The 17,212-nt window shown below is 37.2% G+C and overlaps 1 protein-coding gene across 1 annotated transcript; it reads left to right on the plus strand.

The window, feature by feature from the left end:
• The first annotated feature begins 273 nt into the window (after positions 1-273).
• LOC127456228 (synembryn-B-like) lies at positions 274-16,352 on the plus strand. Its single transcript, XM_051724617.1, has 10 exons — positions 274-499; positions 1,373-1,420; positions 1,834-2,451; positions 4,903-4,997; positions 7,598-7,748; positions 7,837-7,932; positions 8,384-8,528; positions 10,455-10,599; positions 10,751-10,870; positions 15,318-16,352. Exons 1-10 carry the CDS (start codon positions 416-418, stop codon positions 15,421-15,423), a joined length of 1,608 nt encoding a protein of 535 aa, XP_051580577.1. The 5' UTR covers positions 274-415; the 3' UTR covers positions 15,424-16,352.
• Positions 16,353-17,212: the final 860 nt, after the last annotated feature.

The raw sequence follows: 17,212 nt of genomic DNA on the forward strand, positions 1-17,212 counted from the left end.
TTGAAAATGTTGGTGGAGGTTCCTAAGAAACTTAAAGGTAAACTTCATTATCATGAGCAATTAACATCATGTGTTATTCTTAATTTCTTCTTACTGTATTAGTTTGTTTGAAACAGTAAATTGCATTGAATTAGGAGTCCCCTTTGGCCTCTGGTGCATATACTGTATTATAAGACAAATCTTGCCTGCTGCCTCTGCCACTATAAAAGTTTTAGTGCATAATAATTATTATTTTAAGCCCCAGGGCATTCAGGCATCCTTGAGGAAATCCTTATATTTGCACTGAACTGAAGCTGAACGGGTGAAAGTTAAACAGATGAGAGAAAGAAACAGAAGAGGTGTAACTCTCATACTGACTGTCGATGTGAGAAGGGTTGACAGGTTTTCATAGCGAACGGCAAAAGCAACATTAGAGATGAGTTTGAGTGATATTTTATCAGAGATCGACTGTGGAGATGATGAGGGAGTTGAAAAGCTTTTGCAGAAGTATAACAATGAGGTAAAGAGCATTTCCTGCTGTTAGCTGACTGGCTATCTGATGTTGTTTTCAATGCTGTAGTGTTGTAGTGAGCGGCTCCCATTAGAATCAATGAAGCTGTTTAGTGTGCGCTAGCAGTAGCGAGTTAGCCGACTGGTAACCTAAACATAACCTGGTTTTGTGTCTAAAAAAAGAGTAAAGGTATCCGAGAAAATGTGCTTTGTTTCTGAGCTCTTTAAACGTGTGATTTACTTAGATTAAGTGGTCAGCGGTATGAGGCATTCCTCTATAATCTGTGGCAGTAAACTAGCATTCTCCAGCTGTTAGCTATATTCCAACTGCACATCCGACTTGACTGTTTTAAAGAAATATGATTTGTTTCCCTTCATGAATGAATAGTATGTGAACTGAGACAGAAAAAAAGTTAATGCAGCTAAATGGAGTGGAAATAAACTGCTACTTGGAATGTTAATGGTTATAAAAGGTGTTAGCTGAAGTAGCTAAGCTTGTCACAGCTGTCAGAAGGGGTCACAATGTCAGACAGATAACAGCAGCCACATTACTAGAAATATTAGTCTTGCCTGTTTTTTTGTGAAAATGCGTTTTAGCTGTGTTTTACTTAATTCTTAATTTAATTTTATATATATATATATATTATTATTATTATTATTATTATTATTGAGGAAAAGCCTTTAGTCAAGTTAAATTTGAATTTCAAGAGGACTTTGTGAATCTGTTTAAATTAATTGAGTGTAAAAACTATGAGGTAATGAAATTAAATGTATAACAGTGCATATACTACACAGTTTTACTCCGGTTTGTCAAAGGGTGGGATTTCTTTTTTCTTAGATTGACATTGTCTGAAAAACTATAATGTTTTATTTTTCATTGCAGAACGGCCGCACATTTGCCTTTGACCATAAAGAAGAGGATGGGAGAATTGTGAGTATCAGAACTCAATTATTACATACAGCGTTGGGTAGATTGCTTCTGAAATGCAATCTGGTACGGATTACAAATTACACCAAAAATTTTATCAGTAACATAATCTTTTGGATAACACCTTTAAAGTAATCTAATCTGATTATTTTGAGTCTATTTATTGCTTGTTTTAATGAAAATAAAAATGTAATTGTATTAAGTAACAATTTACAGTACACTCTTTTTCTTACTTTCATTAAACATTAGTAAACATAAAATCAAACAATTGATTTCATGTTTTGGCAATTCTTTACTAGTCAGTTACTACCCAACACTGATTACATATTAGACATATTTGTGCTTTGGTGTGTTCCTTGTTTTTTGGCACATTTAATCATATTTTTAACCACAACGCTTTGTGTTTTCTTTCGCAGAAGTTGTGTCAGGGCTTGCTCACAGTGCTCAGGCGGCCTGTTCGGCCACTTTGCCAAAGCACCTGCCTGGAGACCCTGCGCATCCTGTCCAGAGACAAGCGTGTCCTGGGACCCGTAGGGACCAGAGAGGGCATCCTCACCCTGGCAGGGCTGGCCCAGATCCGTGCAACAGGGAGTGATGGAGAGCCATTGCAGGAGGTGCAGTCTGCCGAAGAGGAGAGAGTTATAGTGGAGGCCCTCAAGTGCCTGTGTAATGTTGTGTTCAACAGTGTGGCAGCACAGCAGGTGTGCGCAGACGTGCAACTGGCAGAGGGCCTCTGCACCCGCTTACATTCCGTCAGCTCTGCCCATCATGAGGTGGGCTTGTTCTCCCTCCGGCTGCTCTTTCTGCTCTCCGCCCTGCGGACAGATGTACGTGGCACACTGCGGAAAGAGGCGGGTGCATTAAGGTTGCTCACTGATGTGCTGGAACGCATCTTGGATGTGTGCTGGGTAGGGCCGTATGAAGCCATGCCTCCTGACCCACAAGTCCCGCCCATATCTCTAGAAAACAATGAGCATGCCATTGAAGCCCTTAAAGCTCTATTCAACATCACTATGTCTGATTCCAGTGAAAAGGTGAGAGTTACCAACAGTGTTCGTAGAACTGCAAAACAACATTGTGTGTTTATTTTATGATGCCATTTTTAACCTAACATAAAAATTCTGACAGTTCACTTATTACATACTTAGCATAGGTACAGTAATTCACCAAATAAAAGCTTCATTATTAATATTTAGTTCACCTTTAATACTTCAAAGATAGAATTGTATAGGCTGTGTATCAAGCAAAAAACCAAATGGGGGATATTGGAGGTCTCCAGTTGCCTGTTATTCTGCTGGTAAATAAGTGGAGCTAGTGCTCTTGCCCCCAGCAGAGTGGTTTTCAGGGCTGTGTAGAGAGGACAGGCCTCTTTCTCTTTGATTCGGTTATATGTTCATTGGCATTAATAGTTTTATCAGAACATTGAGCTTTATAAAATCTAATCGCCTGCTCTTTTAGCCCCTTTTAATTGACTTTGGTATAAATCCTGGCCTTGTCTCTGCATCATTGTCACCATAGTTTGTTGACATGCACATGTTCTGGATTTTGTCAGTCTATGGACCTTTGTTGTATTGTGTTTAAAGACTCTGAAGTGTACTGTACATTTTTGAAGACTGTAATGCAGGGTTAATTTTAATTTTATTTGCTAAGGCAAGCATCACTGTTATTGTACTATTAACTTATCCCGCACATATGTGCTATGGATAAGAGGTGGGTGAAAACAAAAATTTATATTGCAACATTTTTTACATTTTTGGTAGATAACGATATATATCATGATATACACATTTCTATGAATATTTAAAATAATATAAGCTCCTTTTTTATTTAAAACAATGTTCAAAATAATGGTAGACCTACCATGACCATTGCAATGAAAAAACTTTATCAATAAATTAAATATTACTTTTAATAATTAGTTGTCTATATTATCTACTGTGCATAATTTTTTTATCCAAGCAAAAAAAAAAAAAAGAGGCTTCTCTCTTTTTAGTTAAACATATTAAAGGGATCGTTCACCCAAAAATGAAAATTCTCTCATCATTTACTCACCCTAATGCCATCCCAGATGTGTATGACTTTCTCTCTTCTGCTGAACACAAACGGAGATTTTTAGAAGAATATTTCAGCTCTGTAGGTCCATACAATGCAAGTGAATGGTGACCAAAACTCTGAAGCTTCAAAAAGCACATAAAAGCAGTACAAACGTAATCTATAAGACTCCAGTGGTTTAATCCATGTCTTCTGAAGTGATCCAATCGGTTTACGGTGAGAAAATACCAAAATGTAACTCCTTTTTCACTGTTCATCTTGCCATTGCAGTCTCTTGGCATGATCATGATTTCAAGCTTGATTACATTTCCTAGTGCTTGACGGATGCGGAGAGCACTAGATGGTGCTAGGAAGTGTATTCAAGCTTGAAATCAATCACCTAGGAGACTGCAGATGTTGAGATTTATAGTGAAAAAGGAGTTATATTTTGGTCTGTTCTCACCTAAAACAACTTCAGAAGATGTGGATTTACCACTGGAGTCATATGGATTACTTTTATGTTGCATTTATGTGCTTTTTGGAGCTTCAACATTTTCCATTCACTTGCATTGAATGGACCGACAGAGCTGAAAAATCTAAATTTGTGTTCAGCAGAAGAAAGTAAGTCATACACATCTGGGATGACATGAGGGTGAGTAAATGATGAGAGAATTTTCATTTTTGGATGAACTTTTCTTTAAAGTGCTTGCGTTGATTCTGAAACAAACCCCTCCACCATTTGTTTTGAATTTAGCCTGGCAACCATAAACTGTAACAGAGACAAATGCATGGTTAACAAAGGTATTTTGAATATTTCATAGGGTAATTTACTCAGTGGGATTGATTCTCTCTCTGTGTTTGCATCAGAACAGATGCCGGTAGAAAAACTTGACAGCATCAGCAGTAGGGAGCGGGGCATAGCGGAGGGTCAGTTCTACACCACAGAAGATGCTTTTTTATTTTTTTTACAAGCGCTTCCTCATTTTCTCTCGGAAAGTAAAGTCAAGAACACCCAAGCAACCTTATAGCAACGTGCTAGCAACCACCCACAAAACCCTAGCATTGTGGTGGCACTTTTGTACAGGCAAGCACCCCTGTATAAATCTATACAGCTAAAAAAGCTAAAAGCTTCTGCTCCTCACTTTCACTGAGTGGGCATCAAGTAGGCTAGATGAAACAATGTTGTTGTTGTTGTGCATTCCAGCATTATCTGCCATCGTAATGGTCATTAAAGCAAGCTTAAGTGGTCTCGGTTGCCTGGCCTTTCCTTGTGTGGTCAGGATCACCTTGACATCAGATGCACTTTCTTGTCTCAAGCTAGTAGTTCTCTCTGCCCTTAAATATCTATATTGGTTCTAAGAGTTCAGCTTGTTTGTACTCTACTTTCTCTACTGCTAATGTTGTGATTAAGTTAAGTCTTTAAGAGCCATCCGATTTTTCCTTTATTTTGAAAGGACAATGACCACCAGCTTCGACTCATTGCAGGCATCATGCGACATCTCCTGATGCTGAAGACACAGACTGAAGATAAAACAGAGGAAGCTCACAGGTACTGACACACTATAAGGCATAGAGGCAGCTGAGTCTACTTTGGAAGACGTTTGTTGCAATTTATTTAGTAAATATTATATAATGTTTAAAGCTAACGTGCGTTTTTTCTGCACCACAAGCTTCACCAAACAGACTGCGAAAAATCAAACCGTTTTCCCCAAACACTCCCCCATCTTCCATTTTCATTGGTCGGACAAAAAGATAGTCCTGCCTCCAGCTCATGCCACTGGTTAAAGGGATAGTTCACCCAAAAATGAAAATTCTCTCATCATTTACTCACTTTCATGCCATCCCGGATGTGTATGACTTACTTTCTTCTGCAGAACACAAATGAAGATCTTTAGAAGAATATCTCAGCTCTGTAGGTCCATACAATGCAAGCGAATGGTGACCAGACCTTTGAGCCTCCAAAAATCACATAAAGGCAGCATAGAAGTAATCCATACGACTCCAGTGGTTTAATATATGTCTTCTGAAGCAATGCAATCACTTTGCATGAGAAACAGATTAATATTTAAATTCATTTTTTACTGTAAATCTCCACTTTCCCTTTCAGAATGACAAAGTGATAGAGGAGATTTATAGTCAAAAAAGGACTTAAATATTGATCTCTCACCCACACCTATTATATCACTTTTGAAGATATGGATTTAAAGGTGCTGTAAGCGATTGTTTTTTTCATGGAAAGGTATGCAAAATGTTTTACTACTCCCTGAAAGATATTAATGAAATAAGTGTCCTGAGATATCTCACCATGTGTGTCTCACTGTGACAGCTCTAGACTGTGTAAACAGCAAACAAAAAAGTGTCTGTGGGCCGCGGACAATGGCGCTTTCTGCCTGTCAGTCATTTTGCATGTTCTCATAGTATTGTAGTTGCAGAGAAATATTAAGGCATAATGCCTTTTGACAACTGTTTCTTCTAATGTCAAAAAAGCTAATTTGGCATCTTTGGAGTGCAGAGTTTTGGAAAAAGAGGGCGTGGATAATCCAACGGCTCAGCTTTTCGAAATTCTAGAACGGCTAAAAACGCTTACAGTACCTTTAACCAGTGGAGTCTTATGGATTACTTTTATGCTGCCTTTATGTGATTTTTGAAGCTTAAAAAGGTCTGGTCACCATTCACTAGCACTGTATAGATCTGCAAAGCTGAAATATTCTTCTAAAAATCTTCATTTGTGTTCTGCAGAAGAGGGAAAGTCATACACATTTGGGATGGCATGAGGGTGAGTAAATGATGAGAGAATTTACATTTTTGTGTGAACTATTCCTTTAAGCTAATGTTGATAGTCAGGATGCACAAACAAACAGTTAAATTTTAAAGGCACCACAGAGATTTTACTAAAGTTAGTTATTATAAATTATATATGTATTGTTTACTCTGTATTTTTTATATTTACATACCTATGTCAGTTGTAATTGGTTCAAAACCAACTTGCATATGCTTTAAGATTATAAAGTGTATGCTTTAAAATGTGGTAAATATAGTGCAGCTCCTCAAGCATATTTAGACTCAATGAAAGAGCCAGAAAGCAAAAGAAATGCAAGTGCGGTGAATGACAATGATGAGATGTCTTCTGCAAGTGATTAATGGCACGCCCCTTTGCCCTGTTGAGACAGCTCAACGCATTCTGAAACTCCCTCCGTTTATTTGGGCTTGACCCATTGTGACCACAGTAGCGCAGTCACCGGCCCTTTCACACTTCTGGAATGCCACCCTCTCTCAATGCATTCTACAGCACTCCGAAATGACTAACTCTACGCTCCCCCCTTTAACAAAGCACACTGAATGTGCTGAAGCGGTCTTGGTCAGGACATGTGTCTTTGTTATTCAAATGGTGCCCACATACTGAAGGTTTTCCCCCTCTGTGTTTTCAGATTCAGAGCCTGCTCATGTTTGTCTGTCGACATCACATTCCTAGAATGTGACATGAGTGTACAACTAATGCTCTTTGCGTCAGAGAAGACTGTAAAATGAACAAATGAAAGTGGCATGCAAATATTTACAAGCCATTTGCATAAGGTGCCTCCATGTTTGTGAGGCAGTTTGACTTTATAGCCAGACATAAAATAGGATTAAATATATGGGAAAACTAACTTTATATTCTGAAATTAATGGCCAGGTTTACACAAAAGTTACATATTCCTTTTGTAGAAATATCTGTTTCATAGTCTGATTACTCAGTAAAAAGATATAAACACAAAAGTTATGTATTCCAAAAGTTGTAAGCAGAGGCGATGTTTGTTTTTTCAGTATGTGGGTGCAACCCAGAAATGGCACAACTTCTGCTACAAAGTGAATGGAAAATCATGGGCGTCACTTTGTTTTAAAAAGTAGTGGGGACATTTTTTGACTTATTGGTCCCCTGGTAAAGTTTTCACCTCTAGTACAAGGAGGTCTGGGTTCTAATCGGCCCTAATGTAATTTTTCTATTTTAATAAATGAAGATTTTATCTGTATGATAAAGGATGTATCATGAACGGTGACTCATTTGTTTGCATTTTGCTTTGCAATTTAATTGGAAAGGAAGGTTCCGCTATATGTTGCATGTTCTCATTATTTTCGTGCTAAAGCTTTATCATTTCTCATCTCTTCCAGTAATGCCATAAACCTCCTGAGTAACCTCCCAGCACAGTGCCTGGATGTTCTGATAGATGTCCCTGTCCAAGGTGGGCTGGAAAAGTATGGTGGGAAAAACATGGACGTGGTGCAGTTGCTGCTGGATTTTATGGAGAGGAGAATAGACAAGGTATTACAGTTCAGATGAACGCATACAAACTACCTCAACATTTCCCCTGTTGCATCCACTCAAGCTTCAAGTGCATGTATTCACACAGGGTTCCAACTACAAAGAAGGGTTGATGCCAGTGCTGAGCCTGATGACGGAGAGCTCTAGATACCACCGGGAAATCCGCAGATACCTCAAGGCCCAGGTGCAGGGTTGAGTTCATGCTCGGTGTAATTCACTGCTCTCTAAACTAAGATCAGGGTTCCCACAGTCATAGAAAACCATGAAATATCAGGGATTTTGAAAAGTGTAATTTTCCATGTCTGGAATACTCATGCAAATGAATAAAATCTTAAAAAGTAATGGAAATATATGCATTTTTGTAGTTATACTCTGCTAAAATATTTAATTGGCTAGATATTGCTCCTTTTGAGTGCAGTCACTATAAACTCATTTTTAAAAATCCTTATCCAGTAATTATAAGCAACTGGAAAGGTCACGGGAAAAAAAATCATGGAAATTAATCCATCAAAGGTATGGGAACCCTGTAAAATCTAATCCAGTGATTTTGCTTTTTTGTAAGTATTTTAGTTATTCATTTAAAGTGCATCTTTAATTGCTGATTGAATGTGTATTCTTTGTTTGCTGATACGCAGGTATTGCCTCCCCTGAAGGATGTGAATGAGAGGCCAGAAGTTGGCTGTACGGTTCGGAACAAACTGGTGCGTCTCATGACTCATATAGACTTGGGAGTGAAACAGGGGGCTGCAGAATTTCTTTTTGTCCTCTGCAAAGAGAGCGGTGAGTGTTCTTCTCTTTTTAAATGTGTTTATGCTTGTGAAACTGTCACTGTTTGAATGGCATACTAACATACTACTCTTATTATTTCTACAGTAAAATAGTATGTATACTGTGCACAGTCTTCACATTTTTTATATGCTTGGAGTACCCGGTTGACCCACTACATTTGCCAAAATCACCAGTATGCAACTGAGGACACTGCACAGAATACTGTATCAGAGATGCAAACTACTCACCTTTAGTCTTCTTTTCTGAAGCTACTTTGCCCAAATTGTTTGGTAAAATGTTCTACATTTTCCTTATTAAAATGACATGAAAGTGTTACTATAAGCCTAAACACTTAAAAAAAAGCTTTAAATACAATAAAAAGCTTTAAATACAACAAACGAATCAACTGAAAATATACATTTGGAACACCTGCCATGACTTTCTCACCTTTTTTACCTCTCATGAGTTTGCATCCCTGCTGTATTCCCCAATGCAACCTCTTCAACTCTGTGGACCCGCCGGCAGGTCCAAAAGGGGGTGCTATGTCGTGAAAAAAGCTTACACTTAAATAAGTCCCAGGAGACATAAGTCAGGCATATGTGGTATCGTTTGAAAGCTTAGAATTTGACCTTTTTGTCTGTTCTCATCTTTCTACTGACACCTAGATTGAGCTTCTAGTCCACTCAGAGGCCGAGATATTCAATGAAACAATGGGGTTGGTGCATGAACTGAAAATTAGACTGAATGTCTATGGACGAGCACATCTGTCAGGGCTAAAATGCGTTAGAATATTCGGAAAAAATTAGACCAATTTTTGGCAATTATTCCACAGTATGTGGTGAGCTTTTAATTTGAGTGTGAAAAATTGCAGGCGGAAGCCCCAAAATGCAAACAAGTTAAAGAGGCCAGAGTTTACTCATTTTTTTCATCAGACTGACAAAATGTAAGACATTTTTACAAAAAACTGAATTATGAATGCACAATTCCCATTTTTATTTCCAATATGATAACAAGATGCAACGTAGTAAATGTAGTGTAATTAGGAAGTCATGTGACAACCATTAAGACTACTACTGTTAAAACTACTATAAAACAAAACAAGGCAGCATTCAGTGTATACTGTGTAGTGTTCAGTAAGCAGGGTTGGGAGGGTTACTTTTGAATGTATTCCACTGCAGATTACAGAATACATGCTGTAAAATGTCATTTGTAAAGTATTCCATTAGATTACTCAAGGTCAGTAACATATTCTAAATACTTTGGATTACTTCTTCAGCACTGGTAGATTTTTTCACTTGTTTTGACTATAAAAACTCTGCCAGTACAGTAAGACAAAATACACATGTTAAAAATACATTATCTGAAAAACCTAAATATCTTATGCAGTGTTGTTTCTAAAACAAGAGAATAAAAAAATATGATCGTCCCTGGTAACGTGCATGTAAAATGGCTAGAAATAGCATTTTAGAAATCTGGCAATTTACACAAGGTTTATTTCTATTTCTTGTGCTCCAAACTTACTTCTCTGTCTGCTCATATGAATGTAACACTTCATAAGAAAGTGTTTCACTGCTGTTCAAATGCACTTTGGATCACATCATTTATATGTATAAATGTTTTCCATCTGAAAGGACTAAATATTAAATGAAACAAATAACAATAAAATGCAAAGTAATCTCTTCAGTAATCAAAATACTTTTTAAATGTAACTGTATTCTAATTACCAATGATTTAAAATGTAACTGTAGTAGAATACAGTTAACTTATATTTTGTATTGTAATCCCGTTACATGTATTCCGTTACTCCCCAACCCTGTCAGTAAGTAGCTACAATGTAAAGGGATAGCATTGCAGGAATTCATCTTGAATGAGCTACTTTGTTCTTTTAATGTCTAATTTTCATGCACATAATTTTGCCCCGTTTTTCATGTGGTGCAGTTGACAATCTGTTGAAATACACTGGCTATGGTAATGCCGCGGGGCTGTTGATGGCGCGAGGTTTACTGGCCGGAGGCAGAGGTGAGACACAGTACTCTTCTGATGAAGACTCTGACACCGAGGAGTACAAGACAGCCAAACCATTGTAAGTGCAAAATTGCTGTTATTATTTTCTTAATATTAATATAGTTCATAGATTTTATTACATATATTGTATTATTTATCTTTTCTTTCTTTCTGTATTTATACATTACAGTGAAAAGTAGTCTTAATGTTTTTGCTTTTGTGTTTTGCAGCATTAACCCCATCACAGGTCACTTTGAGCACCCAATGCCCAACCCCATGGAGGAGATGACAGAGGAGCAGAAGGAATATGAAGCCCAGAGACTTGTCAATATGATCGATGAATTGTCAAGGTGGGTGTTTATTTCCTGTTTTATTAATTGAGCAATTAATATGTGTTCAATTTAAATGCTGGGAACATTTGGAAAAATGATAATTTATTATTAAAAGTATTTAGAAAACATTAAAATATCTTTTGGAAATTTTTTGGCTAAATTGTTGTTCCACAACTGCATCTTTTCACATTGAGTACCAAAAATTAAGATTAATTCAAACACAATCTAGTTGTATTTGGAAAATTTGGAACCTGTGGTTACTGTTACTTATAAAATAGATCCAGGATGTGTCTCAGCACAACTGTATGAACAGCACTGCTTTGGTATCATCATCACAGGTTGAAATCCTGTATTAGCTAAAGTTAGGACTTTTACATGCACCACGAGCAGGATGTATTTCTGGAGTTAGAGTTGGTGTACAGACAGAATAGGATATTGAGCTTAGTTTCACATACATCATAATTAATTAACATTTAACATAAAATGTAAATAGGAAACGTAAAGAAATGTAAAATCTCAGAAGCTATTTTTTTGTTTTCACTGTTTTTGGTGGGGCAGTTGCGTTGCCCTCTTAATACCATACTGTGTCACGAATATGGAATTACCTTCTTTTTGCTTCGTATACAGTCATAGTAGAATTTTTCTTTTTGTGTTTTTGCAGTTGCATTTCTAAAGTGTTTTTCTACATCCTCATTGTATCTCTCACTAATTTCTTACAAATATCACGGTCAATAGCTTTTTCTGTTTTTCATCATCTTGTATGAACCTGCTCACAATGCCCTCACAGATGATAGTATCCACCGCAGGCATTGCGTTTGTTTTATTGTCATTGTCCTTGGAGGCTTGACATGTGCAGGGCCGCATTCATGTTGACCTTTTCCCTAAACAACCGCCAGCGTTAACGAGCGAGACACTGGTGAGAGGTGTAGCGGCGTTACTCTAATCACGCTCCTTACCAACCGCTTCATTAAGGCAAGAATTTTCCAGCGTTGTCTTGTGCCTCATTTACACCTGGCCTTCCGCATTCAACAGGAGTCAACAATACACACCGACCGACCGCCACAGCACCACTGCATTAATTACCAGCTAATTGGCACACAGTGGGATTGTGGGCTTGGGCTCTTTTGTAAAACATACGTGTTTCTCTTTCATAATTCGCTGGAGGTGCCAGACATTGTCCTCGGACATGAAGTGGTCGAGACACAGGCTCAATTAGGGCTGTGTGTGTGTCTGTCTGTGTATGTCTGTTAACTGATGGGTGATGTTAAATTAGTTTGCAAACACAAGAGGACTCACCATTGTCCATCTATAGGGTGTCTGAGTCATAATGAGCAGCGTGTGCCCGAGAGAGGCAGATTCCTGTCTTTAGAATGGATCCTCGTTCCTTGTCTCTTCTGTCTATTCTTTTTACCAGGATGAAGGAGGTATTGTGGGGAAAGGGAGGAGGACAGAGGGACTGTCACTGGTGATTTCTACTATGGCTGCTGGGGAGACACAACATGTCCATGGAGGAATGTCCCTCCCCATGTCTGCTGCTTGACTTTCTGTCCAATTAGTACTGACTCTCCCACTCCGCTAATATCCACATAAACACACACACACACACACAAACAAACAAACACAAACACAAAACCCCTACATAAAAACACACATTTATAGATTTGTTGCTTATCTGTGCAGGTGCTGTGGTTGATTAGATAAAGGGTTGTTGTTGAACTTAATGTTTGTGTGCATGTTTTTGAGGGATGTGGAGGAAATGTCTTTGTTTACTTTGTTATCAGTCATAATGACATCAAGAAATTCTTCTGCAGCCAACAATGCAGTACAGCCTTCCAAATCAGGGTTACGAAAGTTTGAAATTTACAAACCAAAAGTCCCCTTTTCGATTTTTATTCTGTGGTTTTTATGCATTCTCTCACATCTCCCAAGAGACTGTTTACCCCAATTTTTCTCGTCAAGATGTAACAAAATTTTTTTGGGGATAACCTGGAATTACATGTTTATCTGTACGAATGACATAAATGAATGCAAATGAGCTTTCCACCAGCTTTGATTGGATAATGTTCTTATAAATCATCTTTGGCCATGCTTTGATTGGATAATACTCTGATGAATCATCTCTGGGCACGCTGGTGACACACAGTGCAGATATAATTGGATTAGTGTGGAGGAGCTGCCGAGGCTTTGAAGAGATTAGAATGAGCACTGATCCTGTAATTAAACTGCAGGGCTAGGGGGGGAAGCTGCGTTCTGGGATTGGGGAGCAGGCTTGAAGGGCTGTCTTTAGAGTTGTGATTCCAAGGGCTCTTATGTGGCCAGATGTAAAGGCAAAGAAAGATGTTCTACACATCAACAGGCCTCTTTAGAGGACAGAACTGATTGTAGATACAATGGTCAGCACAAAGGGTTTCTTTTTAAAGAGCAGGTGGATTTTGGTGACAAATTAGTAGCCTGCAAAAACGAAGTTGACAAGACGTGCGCGCAATAAATCTGCAGGGTAAATTGAGGCCCCTGGAATATGGAGTTTGTCCTTATTTTAAATTATTCTCTTTGCATTGATTTAGACCGATTTTAAGCTTGTACAGTCTTGATTGCTCTATCAACCACCTCAAAAGTTTATTACAGTTAATAAAACTTAGCCAAACTCTGCAATCTAATTTCTGAAACAGCACCACTTAGGGGCTGTTCACATTGAACGCGCTTTTAACCGTTTTTGACTTGCGTGTCTCGCTGTTTTTTCAGCGTCTTGCACAGGAGTGCCATGTTTTTAAGACGCTGTGCCAATATTATCCTCCTGAGACCCGAGCATGACTGCTGTGTGCATTTTCCATTTCCCTTTTTGATTTGTTACTAGTAGCACCTAATAAACAAGCAAAAATATATTTTTTTCTAGAGCAAATAGATTTTCTTAAAACTTATGTCCACAAATATGGACAGCGGGACTAAGTTGTGAAATTGTAAATAATACCAAACTATAGAAAGTCAGATTTTTTTCATCAAATTGTTTATTATGTTTCCAGGAATGTTGGTTATTCATGTTTTTGAGACATTACATCAGAAATTAGCATAATTCATTCTTATTCAAAGTAATGTCCAGCATCATCCAATCACTGCCAACCATGTTAAAATAAAATTATACATTATAAATTCTGAATCTACTGTATGTACTAATTACCTTTTTCCCATATCTAACAAACATGTTGAATGGTCCAAACATCATCTACAGCCTGAAACTGAACTTTTGATAGGAAGTTTGGATCGAATGCACTTAGCAGCATAGAGAGCTATAGGATGCTCCTTTTCTCCCTATTTAGTGAATGACATAACCTCCAGTGTGCTGTCTGTCTGCTCTGGTCTCATAACAGTTTGAAATGCACCTTATTTTCATCCTCACTCCATATAAAGCCTCTAAAAGCAACATGTTTCAGCTTTTGGATGAACCCATTTATCCTCAATGTGAAAATGCACAGTAAATATAGGAGTGCATTTACTAATGTTAATAAATAGAATCGCATTGTAGAGTGGTAGCAAAATAAAATATAACAAAATGTATATAAAAATGAAGCGAAATGACCCACAGATGTGTTAATGTTGAAAGCAATTCAAAATAACTGTTATTTCAACTTTTAAAGGGATAATGTCCCCAAATCCACGCATGTGGACATTTAACAATTAATACAAAAAATTGAAGCAGCATGTAAAAAAAAAAAAAAAAAAAAAAAAAAAAAAACTATAGATGCTACTCTTTACACCCAAGCAGGTATCAATGAAAAAAATGTAAAGAGGTTTCTTACCAGAGGCACTTTTGTTGGCTCTGCACCGATAGAAGCTCTTTAAGGAAATCGCCTTAAGTTTTACCCTTAAATGACAGTCTAGAGTCTTGTGAAGAGTTTTCAGTCAGTTTAAACTAATTTAAACAATGTGTTGCGTATAGCGAAGCTAAAATACAACATCCACGCATGTGGATGCGGAGTCGCACAAGGTTAGAGATCTGCAATTTTTAAAAACACATCTCAAAACTCCTGCGTCTCACACATACAAATTCTGTCTGAAAGAACCTTTAGACTGCAGAATCTGCATTGTTGTTTTAAACATACTAGTTGAGTCTCCAAGTATACAAGTATCCTGTACTACAGCCAACAACCTGTCAGTTGCAGGAATCACAGTTTGCTCTTCTTTCACGTGTACTTTCCGTTATTTGCAGTATGCACAAAGAACATCTATACATTTGAGACATTAAGAAACAGAAGTCTCTAGAATAGTTTTTCAGTTGGTGGTTACTCCTGCTGGTTAAATTCCTCCCTATCCTCTTCTTTGCATGTGACATCATGAACATGCAAATTACTTGTGGTACACAAAGTACTCCAGCATTGGTCACAGGAAGCAGTGACCTACACTAAAACTTATTTTGATTGCTCTCAGCTTGGTCTGCAAATATCTGAGTTCTGTTCTACTATCTCAACAGGAAAGAACTGATCAGGCCAATGGGAGTGAGGAAGGATGGCACGCTAGCGCCCCTAGGGGAGACTATCCATGGGTGCAGTCCACCACCCAGTAGTGACTCAGACTAACAGGAGCTCTTCACTGAAACCCTTCAGGCCAAGCCTGCTGATGGAAGGCAACACAAACTGTCGCAGTCTCACATGCAAACTTTATACTTTGATTATTTTCTACTGCAATTATTCCTTTGTTGCACATGTACGAGTCTTTCTAATAGGGGTGTTAGAGAAACAGGAATTTGTTTTAATAGATATCTGATTTAATATTAAAGAAAGCGGATTGCAAAGAGATTTTGATGTTATGAGACTTAAAAATGAGTAAATGTATCGGTTTATCTAGATTCATATTTATTAAACAGTGTGGCTCAGAGGACTTGTGTAAATGTACGTCAGCACTATTACTACTGCTGCTTCACAGATCTTCCTAAGAAACTGTTTCAAAGTACTTGTCTTTTAAAATGTTGGATACCAAGACAAGCCATGTAATAATTTACATTGAGACATTTTGTCTTACTAACTACATTCTTACATAATATGTGCATTAAAAACTTTCAGTTCTTTTTGCTCAGCCAGGGATGCCTGGGGTTTCAAACAAATCTCTGGTCTTCTTTTTATCTACCTAGTTTTCTATATACTTTTTTTTTTTTTTTCATCTTTAGTTTCAAGCTGTTATTTGAGGTGCAATTAGTATGCAGAATGTATAGCTTTTCAGCATTTTTCTTAAAAGTTACCTCCACAATTTTTTAAACAAGGCACAAAGAATGTATAATAATGAATATCATTGTGCTTGATTTTAAAGGCTTTACGAATAACAGAATACCTTTTTGAAGAGCTCAAACACTCTGCCTGGACTCATCATATAATGTAACCACTATAATGTCAACGGAACAACGGGGCTTTGTAAAACTTTGTTTATAGTGTATATTTTGCACTCAACATTTGAATATAGGTTCTCTTGATTTTCCTTATCCTGCAGACAATCATTTGCAATAAAACAGAAAACTGCATTAACTGTAAGTTTGTATTATTGTTTACGAGAGATTTAAAGGGGTTTCTAAATGTAGTTCAAAATATCTTTCTTGAATATAAAACCCCCCAAATCTATATTTGATCCTAGATAAAATATTGGATTTGCAAGAGATTGCAAAAGATGCTAAAATTTTAAAAGGGTGAAAAAAGCTGAAAGAACTTGCCCAAATTTCAGTGTTGGATTTCTCGTGTATAAGTATATAAAAAGGCATAAAATCCAAATAGGTGCTAACATCACAAATCTATTCATCTGTTTAACCAAGAAACACATCATAACGTAAATAAGCCAAAGCAAACGGGCGAAATGGCAACGATTCAAATATTTTTTTTTATTAAATACTATTAGGTCACAATTTCTAAAAAGTGTGTGTGTGTGTGTGTGTGTGTGTGTGTGTATATATATATATATATATATATATATATATATATATATAAATAAAAAACAGCATGTAAAAGGTAAGATCATATTAAGCAGCATTTCAATATTTAAAGAACAAAAGGTTAACATTTAACAACCATACATTGCGGCATATTGTCCGTTTCAAACAAAAACTTAAAAGATCCATTAACGTATACAGTGATCTAAAAGTCAGCTAGTAAACATTCCTCAACCCAACTCTGAGCAATGCAAACTGAAAACAGAACATGAATAAAATAAGTTGGATTCAAATGTTTAAACAGGCATTCAGGCTTCTGTCCATATTTCACAAAAAAATGTATACATCACAGTCCTATCAAAAACCCTACAGGACATGAACAGATATGATCACGGTGTGGTAATCACCATCTACTTCACTGATCCATTGCAAAATGAAATAGTCACAACTGTTCT

The sequence above is a fragment of the Myxocyprinus asiaticus genome, chromosome 18, assembly GCF_019703515.2.
Source record: "Myxocyprinus asiaticus isolate MX2 ecotype Aquarium Trade chromosome 18, UBuf_Myxa_2, whole genome shotgun sequence".
Lineage (NCBI taxonomy): Eukaryota > Metazoa > Chordata > Actinopteri > Cypriniformes > Catostomidae > Myxocyprinus > Myxocyprinus asiaticus.

Bases quoted from the DNA above. Each gene is read 5' to 3' on its own strand.
- LOC127456228 (XM_051724617.1), top strand. From the start codon at position 416: ATGAGTTTGAGTGATATTTTATCAGAGATCGACTGTGGAGATGATGAG. The intron at 1,421-1,833 runs GTGAGTATCAGA...TTTCTTTCGCAG, and splicing joins AAGAAGAGGATGGGAGAATT to AAGTTGTGTCAGGGCTTGCT. The intron at 2,452-4,902 runs GTGAGAGTTACC...TTATTTTGAAAG, and splicing joins TGTCTGATTCCAGTGAAAAG to GACAATGACCACCAGCTTCG.